An 18,221-nucleotide genomic window follows, 5' to 3' on the forward strand; every position below is an offset into this window, starting at 1 on the left:
AATCCACCTGCCTCTGCCTCCCAAGTGCTGGGATTAAAGGCGTGCGCCACCACCGCCCGGCTAGTTTCAGTGTTTTATGTGGAAGACCTTGATCCACTTGGTCTTGAGCATTGTACAAGAAAATAAGAACAGATCAATTTGCATTCTTCTACATGTTGACTACCAGTTAAACCAGCACCATTTGTTGAGAATGCTGTCTCTTTTCCACTGGATGATTTTAGCTCCTTTGTCAAATATCAAATGACCATTGGTGTTCATGGGTTCATTTCTGGGTCTTCAGTTCCATTCCATTGACCTACCTGCCTGTGACTGTACCAATAGCATGTAGTTTTTATCACTATTGCTTTGTAGTACAGCTTGAGGTCAGGGATAGTGATTTCACTAGAAGTTCTTTTATTGTTGAGAATAGTTTCTACTATCCGGACTTTTTTTTTTTTTAAATTCCAAATGAATTTGAAAATATCTCCTTCTAACTCTATGAAGAATCGAGTTGGAATTTTGATGGGGATTGCGTTGAATCTGTAGATTGATTTTGGCAAGATGGCCATTTTTACTATATTAGTACAGATAATCCATGAACATGGGTGATCTTTCCATCTTCTGAGGTCTTCTTTGAGTTCTTTCCTTAGAAACTTGAAGTCCTTGTTATACAGATCTTTCACTTGTTTGGTAAGAGTCACATCAAGATACTTTATATTGTTTATGACTATTGTGAAGGGTGTCATTTCGCTAATTTCTTTCTCAGCCTGTTTATCCTTTGAGTAGAAGAAGTACTGATTTGTTTTAGTTAATTTTATATCCAGCTACTTTGCTGAAGTTGTTTATCAGGTTTAGGAGTTCTCTGGTAGAATTTTTGGGGTCACTTAAGTATACTATTATATCATCTACAAATAGTGATATTTTTACTTCTTTCTTTCCAATTTGCATCCATTTGACCTCCTTTTGTTATCTAATTGCTCTGGTTAGAACTTCAAGTACTATACTGAATAGATAGGGAAAGAGTGGGCAGCCTTGTCTAGTCCCTGATTTTAGTGGGATTGCTTCAAGTTTCTTTCCATTTAGTTTGATGTTGGCTACTGGTTTGCAGTATATTGCTTTTCCTATGTTTAGATCCTTTCAAGACTTAACAGGAAGGGATGTTGAATTTTGTCAAATGCTTTTTCAGCATCTAATGAAATAATCATGTGGTTTTTTTCTTTGAGTTTGTTTATGTAGTGAATTACATTGATGAATTTCCATATGTTGAACCATCCCTGGGATAAAGCCTACTTAATCATGGTGAATGATAGTTTTGATATGTTCTTGGATTCAGTTTGCTAGAATTTTGAATATTTTTGCTTTGATATTCATATGGAAATTTGGTCTGAAGTTTTCTTGGTTCTTTGTGTGGTTTTGGTACCAGCATATCTGTGGATTCTTAGAATGAATTGGGTAGTGTTCCTTCTGTTTCTATTTTGTGGAATAGTTTGAAGAGTATTGGTATTAGGGCATATTTGAAGGTCTAATAGAATTCTCCACTAAAGTCATCTGGTCCTGGGATTTTTTATTGTTGTTGTTGTTGGGAGACTTTTAATGACTGCTTCTATTTCTTTAGGGGTTATAGAACTGTTTAGAAGATTTTTCTGATCCCGATTTAACTTAAGTATTTGGTATCTGCATAGAAAATTGTCCATTTCATCCATATTTTCCAGTTTTGTTGAACATAGGCTTTTGTAGTAGAAATTGATGATTTTTTTAATTTCCTCAGTTTCTTTTGTTTTATCTCCCATTTCATTTCTGATTTTGTTAATTTGAATACTGTCTCTGTGCCCCCTGGCTAAGGGTTTATCTATCTTATTGATTTTCTCAAAGAAGCAGCTCTTAGTTTGGTTGATTCTTTGTATATTTCTTTTTGTTTCTACTTGGTTGATTTCAGCCCTGAGTTTGATTATTTCCTGCCTTCTATTCCTCTTGGGCATATGTGTTTTCTTTGTTCTTGAGCTTTCAGGTACACTGTTAAGCTGCTAGTGTATGCTCTCTCCAGTTTCTTTTTTATAGGCACTCAGAGCTATGAGTCTTTCTCTTAGCACTGCTTTCATTGTGTCCTATAAGCTTGGGTATGTTGTACCTTCATTTTCAGTAAACTCTAAAAAGTCTTTAATCTCTTTCATTATTTCTTCCTTGACCAAGTTATCATTGAGTAGGGTGTTGTTTAGCTTTCATGTGTACATGGGCTTTCTGTTGTTTTTATTGTTATTGAAGATAAGCCTTAGTCCATAGTGATCTGATAGGATGCATGAGATTAATTCAATCTTCATGTATTTGTTGAGGCTTGTTTTGTGACCAATTATATAGTAGATTTTGGAAAAGTTGCCATGAGGTGATAAGAAGAAGGTATATTCTTTCATTTTAGGATAAGATGTTCTGTAGATATCTGTTAAATCTATTTGGTCCTAACTTAAGTTTGTCTCTGTTTAGTTTCTTCTATAATTTTTGTTGAGACTATTTTCAATGTCTTTTACCTGAGTTTCTTCTTCCTCTAATCCTATTATTTTTAGATTTGGTCTTTTCATAGTTTTTCAAATTTTCTGAATGGATGAATTTTTTAGATTTAACATTTTCTATGACTGACATATGCATTTCTTCTATTATAGCCTCAATCCCTGAGATTCTCTCTTCTACCTCCTATATTCTGTTGGTGAGGTTTGACTCTGAGGTTCCTGTTCTAGTTCCTAAATTTTTCATTTCCACACTTCCCTTAGTTTGGGTTTTCCATTGATCCAATTTAATGATTGTCCTTCCACTTTCAGGTCTTGACCATTTTTTTTATTGTCTTCTACTGTTTATGTTTTCGTTATTTCTTTTATATATTTAATTATTTCCTCTTTCAATTCCTCTGTCATATACATAAAGGAAGAGCTTTTATTTGTGCTTCAATCATACTAGGATATTCAGGGCCTATTATCCTAGTGATGCAGGGTTCTAGTGGAGGACATACTATCATAGGTATTATTGATTATGTTTTTATACTGACGTCTAGGCATCTAGGATTGGGAAGATTGTAATTCCAGGTGCGGATATCTGATCTTGTCTATATGTTTTGCAACTTTGTCTATATGTTTTCTCTCTAGTTCTTAGGAGAGTATGATGGTTGTATGTTGTTTTGTGGGCAATTCTTTTTTTTTTTTTTTTTTTTTTTTTTTTTTTTTTTTGTTATATGTGACCAGTTGGGACCCCAAGTAAAATGAGTTTCTGGGTATTGGGAACTATCACTTGGAAATCTGAATAAGATAGGATGGGAAGAGTTGATTCACAGAAGGGAGAAAAGCAGGGTGTTTTATTGTACCAGTATCTGCTTAATTAGTTTCCTGGGAATGGGAACAGAGCAAGGAATGGCCACAGCAGAAGGTTTGCTACAGACTTGGGGGTGAGACTACAGGGCTGGACTTTTAAGAATAGACAGGGAGGTAAAGATCTTGAGTTACCCTACCTATTTCCCTGGCCAAAGTTGTAACTTCTTTTTATAAGATGTAAATAAAATACAACTTGTTTCTTGGTTTAATGAGTTTGTCAATGCTAGCATATAAGAAGTTGGTTTTAATAGATAAGTGCTGAATTCCTCTTTTCCATTGAATCACTATTCTTTAACATGATACACTTTCCCATTACCAATCTTAATTTTATCAATTAAAATTTGCTACTTTTAATGGCTCTACTCAGTTTAGAAGAGTAGTAAGTAAATTATCTTAATTTATGGCTTCCTCAGAGTTGTATCATAGTGGAAAGCATTCTGTGTTCTATAATAATAACTATGTTTATATAGAGATAAGCTTGTACTCAAAAGATTTACTAGCTTTACTTCTTAGGTGAAGAACTCTGAATTATCAGATATAGAGATGCCATGAGCCACAACCATGGGCTTATGCCACATTTTCCATTGTTTCCATACTCTTTGACCATAAGCAACTAGGATTCAACATTCTAATTATTTCTTGCCCAGAGCACTTATGTCATACATTAGAAAATTCTGCCTCCTATTGCACATAAATCTAAATAATTTTTTCTTTATGTAATCATATAACATTTTTTAAAAAGTAAGTTAAATTAGAAATGTATTTTTGTTTTTTCTTCTTTCAGCTTCTCCCAGGTACCCTCAAACATTTCTCATGTTCTCCCCTGAAATTGATTTTTTCTTTATTGTCTACATATATATGTATGTATATGCACATATATGTAAACATAAGCTGTTAAGTCTGCTTTTGTTGTTTGTGTATGTATGGTTTTAGGGCTGACCACTTTGTGTTTAAAAACCAATAAGAGAACTCAGCTCTTGGAGAAGCTAACTATCCCTCCCTCTTCCAGCTTCAACAGTGTTCTTTGTCTAGGGTGGGAGCCATGAAGACTTCTCCCTTACTCATTAACATGTACCTTGATACTGCCATTTTCCAGTCTTGTTTATGGAGCTATTTCTAGCAGAGATTGTTTTGCAGCAGACTTCCTTCTATACTGCCTTCTAAATTCATTCAGCCATATCTTTTGCTGTGTTCCCAGAGCCATACATTCAGGAGCCATGGTGTGGGTACATACATTAAGTCAAGGCTTCCTGTGAGTGGTTGATCTCTGCATTGAGTCTAGTTTTAATCTACTGTGTTTTAATTATGCTTTTAATTATGCTTGTATTGTATGCATTTGTGTGTGGGTGTGTGCACATGATTGTGGTTGCCCACAGAAGCCAGAATAGATTGCTGGTTCCCCTATGATTGTAGTTATAGGTAGCTGTGAGCCATCTTTTGTGGGAATTGGGAACAAAACCCAGGTCCTCTACCATAGTAGTACATACTCATTTTATTTTTATTTTTTTAAATTAAAATTAGATTTTTTCCTACAGAGTATTCTAATTATAATTTCTCCTTCCTAGCTCCCCCCAGATTCAGTTCCCCATCTCCTTTCTTGTTCTCTCTCATTAGAAATAAGACAGGCATCTACAAAGAAACAAATAAAATAAGTTAAAAACAAATCTTAACTGAATAGGACAAAACAAACAAACAAACAAACAGAAAAAGGAAGGTCAACAAAAGTTTACAAGGAAAACATACAGACACAGAGAAACACACACAGAAATCTCATTGAGACACAAAATCAGGAACAGTAATATATAAGTACAATACCTGTAGTGTTAAAAACAAAAAAAGATGTCCAGACAAAGCATTATGAAACAAAGAAACCTTCAAAAATGCTATTGAGTTCATTTTGTGTTGGCTGTCCACTGATGGTAGTAAGGCCCACCCTTTAAGTGTGGTTTGTACAACCAGGGAGACTCTGTCTGAGAAAGTAAATTTCTCCTTTGCAAACAGTTGCTAGAGGTAGCTTCTGGGCTGGGGATATGGGCTTGTGTCCATTGCTCTTTGCAGCACTGGGACTCTATCTGGCTTAGACCTATGCATGTTCTATGTATGCTGCCATAGTCTCTTTGAGTTCATATGGAGTATACACTCTAAACCACTGTGTCATCTCTCCAGCCTGAACCATTGTTTTATATGTTAAAGTAGGGTAACCAGCTACTGTCCTTTCTTGATTTTATTACACACTCCTGAATTAGAAATATGTTCATTTTCATATTTATCTATAAACTGAACAAATGTCATTCAAAATTCTGTTCATAAACTCTATGATTCTTTGAATTAGTAGTTCTATTATGCTAATATCCTTCTTATCAAAAAACATATGTGCATATAGATGCATACATATATATACATATATATACATATATATATACATATGTGTGATATATATGCAATTTATACATAAGCAATATGTAACTTTTATTTTTAAAAATTAAAATAGATTCTTTACCTGGGACAGAAGAAACTCTGATGGAGGAAGGTGAAGATTTTGAGAAAACATCTAATTTAACAGAACCAGTAAGTATATTAATTTATTTGTTTTTGTTAAATCTATAACATGTACAGAAATAGCAAGCACACATACAGAGAGAGAGAGAGAGAGAGAGAGAAAGAGAAAGAAAGAGAGAGAGAGAGCACTAAGAGCACATCTCTGAAGAACACAGAGAATAGAAATGAGCATTCTTTTTATAAAGAATACTTGAATAGCATCCACTATTCTCTGTAAAGTGGAGAGCTCTCACAGCAGCACGGGACCACTTTACTGAATACACAGCAGGGCTGTGTCAAGCTCCTTGGCAGTTGTAAGAAGCTTGACTAAGGCAGAGATCAGCTGTAACTAGAGCATGGGTACATTCTAAAAGCTTGTGAGTTACCACATCAAACTTCAACCAGCTGAGCTATATGCATCCTAACCAAAAAGTTTCTTTATCTTCTAAGCTGACATAATTTCTTAATGTGTGCTATCATCAAGTGTGGAGCTTTTGTGACTTTTGTTACCTCTTCGCCAGGGTGTAATGGCATTTCTGACTTTCAATGAAATTCAAAGTTAAAAGAATAAATACAGGAAAACCTGAAGCCTCTATGTAAATTCTGAATATAAAAGTATTTAAAAGATTTTGAATTGTTCTAATGCTCAGGCTAATGCAGTGGTATACAATGTTTATAGGGTTCATTTATTCTGTTTGTGCGCCTGCATTTCCACAAGGTACCACAGAGCAAGTGTGAACACCAGTGCTTTTCCTCAAGATTCTGGAGAGAAGTGTGAAGAAGTGTTAGTTTCTACCAACTGTCAGCCAATGCCTTTCTTCCCATGTTACCCTGTTCTTCCTCTTTCATTATCGCTGTTGTTTTAGTTCCTTACTTCAGCCAAGATGAGATGCTAGAATCCCCTGAGACACTAGAGTCAATCTGCTGTAGTAAGTGGACTCTTTTAGAACCCCATTTATAAACACATTTTGTGATAATCATGAAATTTAGGGGTATACATGGTAAGCCATGCCACTAACTATGATGAAATGCCACTCCAACTATACAGTGCTTCTTTAAGGTTATCATTTTAACTATTAGATGTCATAGCAAAATTAATTCTAAAAATACAAAATAAATCAATGCCACTTTTCTAAAATATTACATTTTCACTGTAGCTTTCCTGATCTTTATTAAACTTTTACATTTTTGTTGTTCTCATGTATTACTTGACACTGCATCATGATCTATAACCTACTACTTTGTTTATTATTCATATCCTTCTACCATAATACAAGATTATTAAAGGCACACAAGTTTTTCTACTTCTCTTTTCTGCACACAGTAAGTCCATAATCCATGTCTGCTATATTAATGGCATGACTCAGCAATAATTCCCAGGCAGTGAGCTAAGCATATTAGAGCTCTAGAAACAGGTAGTGCCATCTTAATTTAATACAGCAACTGGTTATTTCTTTCCTTTCCCCCTGCATTCCCAGCCATTATCTTACCTTTTGTCCTCACTATGGATACCCATAGGTGAGAAAATTGGTCCAGGAACCTCAGTCACTAGAGCATTTTTTGGAACACTGTATTCCTATTAAATTTCTTGTGTACCTTTCAACTTCTTTCTATCTGTTAGTCTTAGTTCTACTTGTGGATTGACAGCTGAAAACTAGTGGTTTTCTTCTAACTCAAGCTCAGATATTAGTAACTACCGTAGATTCCTTTCTGTTACTATTCTAAAATAATCTGGCCAAAACAATATAGAGGAGGATGAAGGCCATTTGGCGTAAGCCTCTAGATTACAGTCCACAACTGAGAGAAATCGGGTCAAAAAACTCATGAAGTATCTTGAAGTAAAAACTATGGAGGGATGCTGTTTGTTGGCTTGGTGGGTCACTCTTAGCTATCTTTTGTATACCACCCAGGACTGCCTGCCCAGGGAATGATAGTACTCATAGTGGACAAAGCCCTCTTACATCAATGACAGTGAAGACAATCACCCACAGACATGCCCACAAGTCATTCTGATATGGGTAATCTCTCAACTGAGACTCCATTTTCAGATGACTCTAGGCCATGTAAAGTTAACAGTTTAATCTATGACACAATCTGCCAGCATGTCCCATCTAAGACAAATTATTCACCCAACATGCAATCTATACTTTCAACCAACTCTTACATTGTATACTTTCAAATATATTCCTTTCACACTTCCTATAAATGCATAAACAGATTTGTTTCAAATACAATATTATTTTTAATGGTAAATCAGAATTTTATCAACTTTTATTTGAAAAATCATTTTCTCATTTATAAACTTCAGTATATATCCATAATTATATGATAGTTAAGCTGGATTATGGCATAGACAGTAAAAACTTGTCAATAATGATTTTCTTAAAGGTTTATTTTTATCATCTGTGAAATCTAGCAAAGTTTTTATTTCTCCTTGCATGTCTAAAAGTATAATTTTAGACTAGGCTTAATTACTCATGCCTATAATCCTACCAATTAAGTGGTAGAGGCAAGAGGAACAAGAGTCCATTAAGTACATAGCCAGTTGGAAGCCAGTCTGAGCTAGATGATTAACCTATTTGTTTGAAACAAAAAATAATTTTTAATTAAAAATGATACTACTAGTAGATTCATTTTTCTAATAGCCTTATCAAATTAATCTCTGCCTATAATGTTTGCCTTACTTTAGAACTTTTGATATGCCAGTGGAAAATTTAGCATTGTTTAATCAAATGATTTGTAAATGACTTTATATTGTCACTAGAGCTTACTTTCTTCCCACAATGATCAAGCAGTGCTTTTCTAATGAAAAATGTTCTTGAATAACAATTTTTTATCATTCCTATATTAGATTTTGAATTCTTAAAACTTCCTTGACTCCAATTAACATCAGCTAATCTTTTGAAATCTCTTTTAGCAATGGGTAATATTAATTATAAAAAGATATAATTTAGTTATAAATAATTTTAGCTATAAATATGATAATATTAGGTGGTAGTAGCTACTTTGAATATAAAGAAAATGTAGATTTAAAAAGTTGAAGTTAATTATTTTAGGAAGATTATATTTTACATGTAAATTGGCTAAAGTGTACATTTGTAATGTAAACATTATTTTTAGTAAGCCAAAGAGAAGCTTGTAACATTTTCTAAGTGCTAATAGGGAATTGAAGCAAAATATAATTTTTCTTTTTACTATTCTCATACATATAAAATATATCAAAGCAAATTTTCAGTGACATTCTGTAAAAGTATGCCACAAATAGTAAAGTTATTTCATCTATACATCCATTTGTCTGTTCACGCACCTCCCTGTTGGTAATGTGCATGCATAATTGAACTCAGTCCTTTAGACATTTTTCCTCATGGATGAATCTGTGTTTTCAATATTTCTTGAATATTTTAGTATTAGAAAGGCAATGATTAGATTTTAGAATTTTATTTTAATCCTCTTATATCCCTCAAAGCAAATCATTCTTCTGAAATTTTTCTCTTTTTCTCTGTTCTGGAAAGCTTTTAGCATAGACATAATCCACACAGATTAAAACTGGATTTGTCAGGTAAATCCGTTTATTAAAAAATGGGTGAACAAAAGGAAAAAATATTCAAAAGGAAAATACCAAGCAGCAGGTAATGCTCACTGTGGCTTAGCTTCAGGAATGGTTTAGACAAATGTTTGAGGTAAATGATTGATCAAGATTTACATAAAGGTTTTTCAAATTTCACAATTTCTACAGCACTCTTAATCTTAATTTTTCTATTTTATTTTCAAGATACTAATTAAATACATGGACACAGGGCAAAGATGAAACATGATCAGGAAAGACATTTGAGCTTCAGCATCTTCTTGATTTCTTCCTTCAAAAACACTTATTTTATTCAGTGTCTTTCATAAGACTTTCTGTTTACTATGGCTTACTGAAAATAGAACAAAAATTTAGAGGGCTTCTGCTCAGATCTCCCAAAGTGCCCAGAAGTTACTGAAAGCTCTATTTCCTTCTGAAGAGTATTATTTACTGAGGAAAATATGTAAAATTGTCTAGAGTGGGTATAGTGTCAACAATAGCACAAATGTGTAGAGTGCAGTTACTTCATGAAGCATTTCAGACACTGGACATTAATACTCTTGGACTTTTGTCTTTCTGTGACATAATCACTTTGAACATAATATCCATCCTGAGAATTTAGTTGCATTTACTTTTAAGTGAGCAAACAGAACCTTGTAACATTTTAGGATGCATGCTGGGACAGGGCATAGACCACTCATATTTCGATCCTAAGTCCTGTTAAATGGCTGCCTGAAGTGTAAAACACACACAATCTAGGCCATCCTCACAAAAGAATTCATCATTAGATTAAACACAGTGAAAAGCTGTAGTTTGAAGTATTGGATTCTAAGAGGTGGCTTTTCGTGAGAGGAAGGAGCTTTGTAGATTAGCTTAGGTCTTCCACAATTGAAGAGATTGGAGAGATCTGGGCGGCAGGACAAAAGAGAGATCCTGACAGTATGAAGAGAAACTAGACACTCCTCACATTTCCTGTGGCCACCTAAGTGTTCTGGAGACTCCAGAAATTATCTCAGCAAAATGCCTACTTAGCTTAACTAAACACCAAGTTTGGTTAGTTTTAAGTCTGTGTGATATTGTGCTTTGTGAATTAGTGAATAAAGCACCTTCTTGATTTGATCCTTTATTGCATAGTTGGTGGCTTTGGCTTTTGTTCATTGCTGATAGTTTTAACCTCTACTCAGTACTGAGATTTATACCTTACTGGAAGTAGAAATTTGTATGTTTGGTTCATTTGCCAACAACCCTATGTGCATATGAATTTTAAAATGTGCAAATTTTGTAAGATTTTTTTTATATATACAATAGGTTCTTTTGATAATTCAAAGGTTGAAGGTTAAAAAAAAATGTGTTCACAGCATTGACAATATAAACAACTGCTTGATAACTTCAGAAAGTTATGACAGCAAGGGCATTGTTCCATAATGAGTTCTTTATCCTGGGGAGAATTTGATGAATTGGTTTTTATTCATTTAAAAATTAATCCTCAAATGAAGTGTATAGGTCAACTATGTCTCTGCTGTGTATCTTTTTCCTGTCTGAATGTTAATACCCATAATAGAATCTTCTTATATTAAATCCTGGATGCTTTAGGGAATTGTATTAAAAGAGGAATTCCATTACACAGTGAACATTGGTTGCTAAGACTGAAGGAGATCTGTATTCTGCTCTAGTCATATGACCTTTATAATATTCAGGGTGATGACATACCTTCACGTCTCTTCTCCAGTTGCCTGGTTGCTTCTTTCAAATCAAGCAGTATGTGTTCACCTGGGAGATTAATTCGTCTGTTTCTTCCTAACTTGTAGCTCTTTCTCTCTTCTTTTGTAAGTGACACGTGTACATTTAAAGCAGCATAATATGCCATATACCTTCAATATTTAAGAATGACCATTAGATTATTTGTCTAACTATGGATTTTGCTATCTCTGCTCTTTCTTTCTTTTCTTACTAATGTGGTTATTAACCACCCCCCAACAAATCTATCTCAGAAAAATTCTTTCCGCTTCATCATCTTTACAAATTGATATTTTGAGATACCCTATAAATACTTTTCCACACTGAAGTATAGTATCATGCTAAGTAAATCATTTCCCATATTTTATAGGGTAAATAATTCTATACAAACTGATATAGAGATTGAAAGTTTGATGAAAAAGTTGTGATGTTTTTCTTGCATTAAATAGGTTGCATGGAAAGCAGATAGACAGCCAGCATTTATGGACTTAAGTCTAAGCATATTTTGTCTGACTTTTCTCTTGCAAAATGAAAACAAAAGAAATGAATGCTTATTACTATCTCATCAGTTGAAAGTTATAAATATGGCAAATTTTGTGTCTTGAAACAATGAGTTGACAAAGTGTTTGCAGGTAATGGTAGCAATGAATTTCCTCTACAGAAGAGTGATGAGTGCCTGCTTGGTGTGGCACTGAAGGATTTTTATCATTTTCTTCATTTTCTCCATAGAATTTTACTTGACTTCTATGACTTACAGTTCCAGGATGCTAATAAAGCTGCTGGAAATGAGGTCTTACAGCGGAAAAGTTTTTCTGAGCGAGTTTTATGACCAGGTGGGATTTTTTTTTTCCTTTAGAAATTTCAGGGACATTGATTTCCAAAACATCAAGGGTGGAAATATTTAACCAAATCTATGCAAATATTAATTTTAAAAACATGTATGAGTTTTGAAAAAATGTGAATTCTAAGTGTTATATTCAAATACAAAATGTGGCTTAACATGGTAAAGTGTGGCATAATAAATATTTAGGCATTGATGGTGGCTCTGGCAAGTAATTCAGCCTGTCTATGTCATTTTAGTGCATCTGAGTGAAAATATGACAAGTATTTATTGAGATTAGTTAACTTTTATACTTACCTTTTTTTCTTTTTTTATTAGGTATTTTCTTTATTTACATTTCAAATGTTATCCCCTTTCTTGGTTTCCCCTCTGAAAATCCCTTATCCCCTCCCCCTGCTCACCAACCCATCCACTCCTGCTTCCTGGCCCTGGCATAGAACCTTCACAGGACCAAGGGCCTCTCTTCCCATTGATGACTGACAAGACCATCCTCTGCTACATATGCAGCAGCTGGATGAGTCCCACCATGCGTACTCTTTGGATGGTGGTTTAGACCCTGGGAGTTCTGGGGGTACTGGTGATTGGTTCATATTGTTCTTCCTACTATGGGGCAGCAAACACCTTCAGCTCCTTGGGTTCTTTCTCTAGTTCCTCTATTGGGGACTCTGTGCTCTTCTTGTCTTAGGATCATATCATGTTTCATGGATTTTTTGCAAAGATGACAAGTAAAAAAGGAAATATCTCTTAATAGTTTCAATATTTTAAGTTAGCTTTAGCTCTTTCAAATTTGATTGGATTTATATGTATCTGAACTGAAGCTGAGGGAAAGTCATGTGGATTATGCTTATGCTGAGACAGAAAGCCTACTATGTCTCATTATAACTTGTACAACAGGTGTGCATCATGGATCAAATTAATACTGACTCCTTTAATGGATATAGAAAACCTTTGTGTTCCCCACAAAGGGCTTTCCTTACATTCTTGCTTTTTCTTTTAAGCTAAAACTAAATCTTCTAAAACAACCAGATATAGAATATTTCCTACAGAACCTTACACCCTCATAGATTTCATCTTCCAACCAATTCATTTAGACCAATTTTCTCATTATAGAAAATGGTTACATGCATAACTAGAGTCTCAGGAATGTGCTTATTCAAATAAACTGAAAAAAGCATCCTTTATGTATGTTGATCTAACATGATACATATTACAAAAATTCCTTTTACTATTAGTATAGAATTTTTAAATTATTTAATTTCAAAAACTATGTGAATGAGTGTTTTGCACGTATAGCAATGCACCAACTGTGTGTCTAAGTATCCTTGGAGACCAGAAGAGGCATTAGATCTGTAATTGGAGTTACAGACAAGGAGCTACAGTGTGGATGCTTTAACCTGGACCTAGGTCCTTTGGAAGAGCAGCTAGTAGCCTTGATCATTGAGCCATGCCTCCAGCCCCTCATTTTCTTCATTTTAAACAGAATGATGAGCATATTCTCACAGAATTTTATGGATCTAGCTGGGGGGTGTGTATATTAGTGTAGCCTTGACTTATGGTGTATTAATGTCTTAGTTTTCATTTTTGAAAGTTAGATTTGCACTTCAATGTAAAATCAAGAAGATACTATTGTCATATTTGGACAAATGTAAGGATTTGAAGTTGGATTTTCCTACCAGATTGTCCCACACTATCTTTACGGTCAGGGGCCATGAGTGGGAGGTGATGGGGTTATTGAGAACCCAGCTTTGCAGCCTAGTGGGTAATTATTTATGTCTCATTTCCTGGCAAGCAGCTAATTCTGAGTCCCTTAATGTGTTGTACAAATACTAATTTTCTCTGTTTGTTTTGATGTAAAAAGGGCTGCAAACACTGACTTAGTTTGCTTGGTATTTTGTTCATGGGCACAATTCTTTAGAGGAAACACTACATTTAAATTATAACTAGAGTCTGAATGGTTCATGCAGACTAAATTCTTTAAAAGGTCAAAGCCTCTGGTACTTTAAAATTTTTTTTTTGTTTTTGTTTTGTTTTGTTTTGTTTTTGTTTTTCAAGACAGGGTTTCTCTGTATAGCCCTTGCTGTCCTGGAACTCACTTTGTAGACCAGGCTGGCCTTGAACTCAGAAATCTGCCTGTCTCTGCCTCCCAAGTGCTGGGATTAAAACCATGTGCAATCACTGCCCGGCAAAATTCTTGATCTGTTCCAGAAAAAGTCCATTTGACTTATTTGCCAAGCACCACATTCATTTACCAAGATTAAACAGTCTTTTAACATATATAAATGAAAATAAACATAAAATCTCATAGTTATTTTGTCCTGTCTATAAGTATAAAATGAAATGTTTTGCCTTTTAGTGTATTAATTAACTGCATTTCCTTGATTATTAATGAATATTTAAAACAATCTTTATGTTTGTTTGTGTGTGTGTGTGTGTGTGTGTGTGTGTGTGTGTGTGTGTGTATACATACATGCGTACATGCACAGGAGTGCAATAGAGTTTGTGTGTTGGTCAGAGGACATTGTGGAATTTGTTTTTCTCTTTCTACCACGTGGGTTTCAAGGATTGAGCTCAGATTGACATGTTTAGTTACAAGAGGACTTATTCTGATTTAAAAAAAATATTTATTTTTCACTGTGAATGATGTATGTAATGGGTCCATGTGCCATGCTATGCATAGGGAGGTCAGAGAATACCTTTGTAGAGTTAGGTCTTTTCTTTCACTGTCATATGTTTTGTGGAAATTTAAATCAGGTCCTGAGGTTGGTATGATCATCTTCCTGACCACATTAACCAATATATTGACATATTACTTATTAGATTGTGGATTTTCGATGCTTTTTCTTGTTCCACTGGTCTTGTCTTTCTTGGGATTTTTCCCCCCAATTGACTTTGCTAGCATTTGTTATATTGCTATAGTAACTCACTCCAGTTTACATTTGTTGCAAGTATTTTAAATACCTTTCAATTTAGCACTAAATATTATAAAAGTTTAATTATATAGAAACCATACTTTTCTAATATTTTTTCATTCTTTTTGCACTTACTGTCTTTCTCAGTATTAGATGAACACGTACCTCTTAGTTCTTTGCATTTTTCTTTTGAACTTCCCAGTCAAACTTTAGTTCCATGCTATTGTACATCAAGAAACTGGTAATGTTTCCAAAACTCATTGCTGCATTCCTTTCTCTGACTCACCCAAGCTCCCCACTTCCTACTACCCACCAGAAGTTCAGTGGACTGGAAATCCTCACCTTCTCTCCATCTTATTACAGCATTCCTTTCTTATTAGTTTGAGGTTTTTCTTCGCATATTAATATCCTCTGGAGAATAATGGCACACCATTTACTGAATTTTAATTTTTTGTGTTACAAAATCCTCCCTTCTACCAATTATCTTCTTATACAATTTATAACTGGAAGTGTAGAAGTTATATGGCATATGATGACTTGTCTTGGTTTTCTCTGTTTATAAATAATGAAGTAGATTGGAACCCCACCCCAAGATGATCCAAATCTGAATTCTGTTCATGTATTCACACTATCAACTTAGCAGCAAAGGTTTTGTGCTACTCAGGTCCTAGTACTTAGGTCTTAGTCATTATAGCATTACATGTTTCATGTAAAGGAGGAAGAGTTCCATTTTAATCTTATTTTACAAAGTCAAGGAAATAAGCCATTATACAATACCAATTGCTCTTTGTCTCTGCCTTGCAATATGTTTCTTGAATATAGGTTTTTTTTAAATATATAAGTTCATTTCTATTTAATGCTAGTGTATGTGTGTGTTTCTGTGTATGTAGTCTCTTTATACGGCCTAAGCTGGTATCAAACACACAAAATTCCTGTCACTGCTTTTCAGATGTTCAAATTACAACTATGCACTATTATACCAGATAATGCTGAAAGATTTCATCTTTCTATAAAAGTCTGGAGAAGTTCTTTTTTTTTTTTTTGCCAGCCTAGTGAGACATATTAATCAGTTTTGAACTTAATTTGGTGAGTGTATTAAAAAGTATTTTGTCTAGTGATTTTTGTATGATTTCATCAGTAAAGCTTAAATGGTATTCATAAGAATCTCAAGAATTAGAAGTGGGATCAAAATCTTAGCTTCTACTTATTATGGTCAGCCCATTGGAAAATCTCGATCCAGAAATAACACAAACTGCTTTGGGGTAAAAAGGAAGCTGGATAATTTGTAAGCAAATATGTTTCCATGATGTCACAACTCAAAAAAATGCTTATGTTTCATAAGAATTCTGAAATGGATGTCTGTGTTTACTTAAATCAGAATTTCTGGAAATTCCACATCTCAGATTTTTCCTTGTGTTTTGAAAATGTTTATTAGGAAAATATTTACATTTCAATGGGGAGACATTTCTGGGAAGAAACATTCTGGAAAGATTACTTTATCAGTGATGGAAATTAAAAAAAAAATGTTTAATTCCTGAAGGGTAGAATGTTGAATGTGGTCAAGAAATGTGGAGATCACAAAAGTTGAAAAGCAGTCATGTAGGATCCATTCTTCAAAAATAAAGAGACAAGCACACCCCAGACTATGTGACCTGCCCCTGAAGGAATCTTAAGAAGAGGAAAGGTGTGTGGGCCCATGGGAACACAAACTACTAGGCGCTCCTAATACTACTTCCTTCCACCATCCTGCTGGGGTGGAACTCCTTCAGGCTAAGTCTCTGTCAACAAAGGAAACCCCATAATACTTTGAGTGACTGGGTTGCACTTGTAATATTGTTATTTCTATGGTAGCTTTCAAATCTGAACCACATTCTCTTTCCTGTTTTCTTCTGGGGAAGGAGTTGATCCTCCCAATGACCTCCTCTTGTAGAATAGAAGCATCATTATATCCCCAAGTCAAATAGTCTCTGAAGCCAAGGCCATGCTGGATCCCTCTCTTTCAACCAGAGAAAGGCAGTCACCTTTGCCACTTAGTTATTGCTTCATAACCTCTGGGAACCCATTCTTCCTCACAATTGCTTTTTCTAGGAATTCCTGGCTTGGTAAGAAAGTACATGTCCTCTCATGAGATCAGGCCTTCCTGCTGGAGGTCCACTACTCTAGATATGGATTGATAGAAAGAGAAATGATCAGGAATGGCTCAGTCTACTATGATACTTCAAGAGTTTACTTAGCATAACTCATTTAAACTTTTCAATCCTCTGAAACATTATTTTTTCATATATATTGTAAACTTTATCTCTCAGCAGCACAGTTTTAGGATTATGTTAATTAGAACAATAAGCACCTGAGAGTAAGTGTTTGCTTCCTTTTGTTTCTTTTATTTTTGAAGTGGAATAAGAGTAGGAAACAAAACCTATCAATGGACATTAAAGATGGCATTGTGCAGGAGAACATAGGTGCTGTGAGTCTCCGTGTGCAGTAGGTGTGTTATATCCAGAGGTAACATGTCATAGTACTCTTTCTTGCTCTTAAAGTCTTATACCTGCTCCTTTTTGATGTTCCATGAGCCTTGAGTGGGAAGGTATTGATATCGCCTCCATGACAGAGCACTGGTGCCAGTCTGTTCTCAGCATTGCCTGTGCATTAACTACTGTCCACTGCAATGAGCAACGTCTCTGACCAACGATGAGAACAGCGCAAGTCTAAGGATACAAACAGGAATATTCACACGGCTGTTAATAATATGATTCTTAACTAAATCACTATCAGTAGGTTCTCCAGATGGACCTGAGATCTCCTTACCCGTTGGGCCTGACCATGTTTATAACATGGTCGTAACATTGTACATAAATTCCGTCCCATGCGATGATCTGGGACCTGTTATTAGAGGCAAGGGGTTAGGGCATATTTACTTAGGCATGGACACACTAGTTTTGCCTCTGCTTTCTGTCACCCAGAGTGTCTCCAGGGTGTGTGTATGATTTGCCTTAAAAGTAAATAATTTACTTAAAACTTAAGAATTTAGAGTACAAAAAGGTAAATTTATCCTTTTCTATAAAAACTTTAAACATACTACAATTCAAGCTGTCCTAAAATTTGACATTTATTTTCTTATATAGTACTATTACAATTTACAGCTTTCTGATCCTCTTGTATTTTATGACTATTTTTCTATCTTATTAACTACTCTTATGGCTTAATTCCCTAAATAGCTAAAATACATTTTTTCTTTTCAGAAGAATTCACCTTCGAAATTTTGAATGCCTTAAAAAGCCTGAAAATATTTGTTTCTTTTG

General features: G+C 34.6%; 1 protein-coding gene across 9 annotated transcripts in view; it reads left to right on the forward strand.

Moving 5' to 3' along the window:
- CUNH8orf34 (chromosome unknown C8orf34 homolog) overlaps positions 1–18,221 on the forward strand; it is a 488,320-nt gene that overhangs the window by 369,918 nt on the left and 100,181 nt on the right. For all 9 annotated transcript variants that reach the window (XM_031366855.1, XM_031366856.1, XM_031366861.1 and 6 more), the window contains one exon: positions 5,824–5,900. In XM_031366855.1, coding sequence (XP_031222715.1) covers positions 5,824–5,900 — 77 coding nt within the window. The remainder of the gene's footprint in view (positions 1–5,823; positions 5,901–18,221) is intronic.

This window comes from Mastomys coucha, unplaced genomic scaffold (genome assembly GCF_008632895.1).
Source record: "Mastomys coucha isolate ucsf_1 unplaced genomic scaffold, UCSF_Mcou_1 pScaffold14, whole genome shotgun sequence".
Taxonomy (NCBI): domain Eukaryota; kingdom Metazoa; phylum Chordata; class Mammalia; order Rodentia; family Muridae; genus Mastomys; species Mastomys coucha.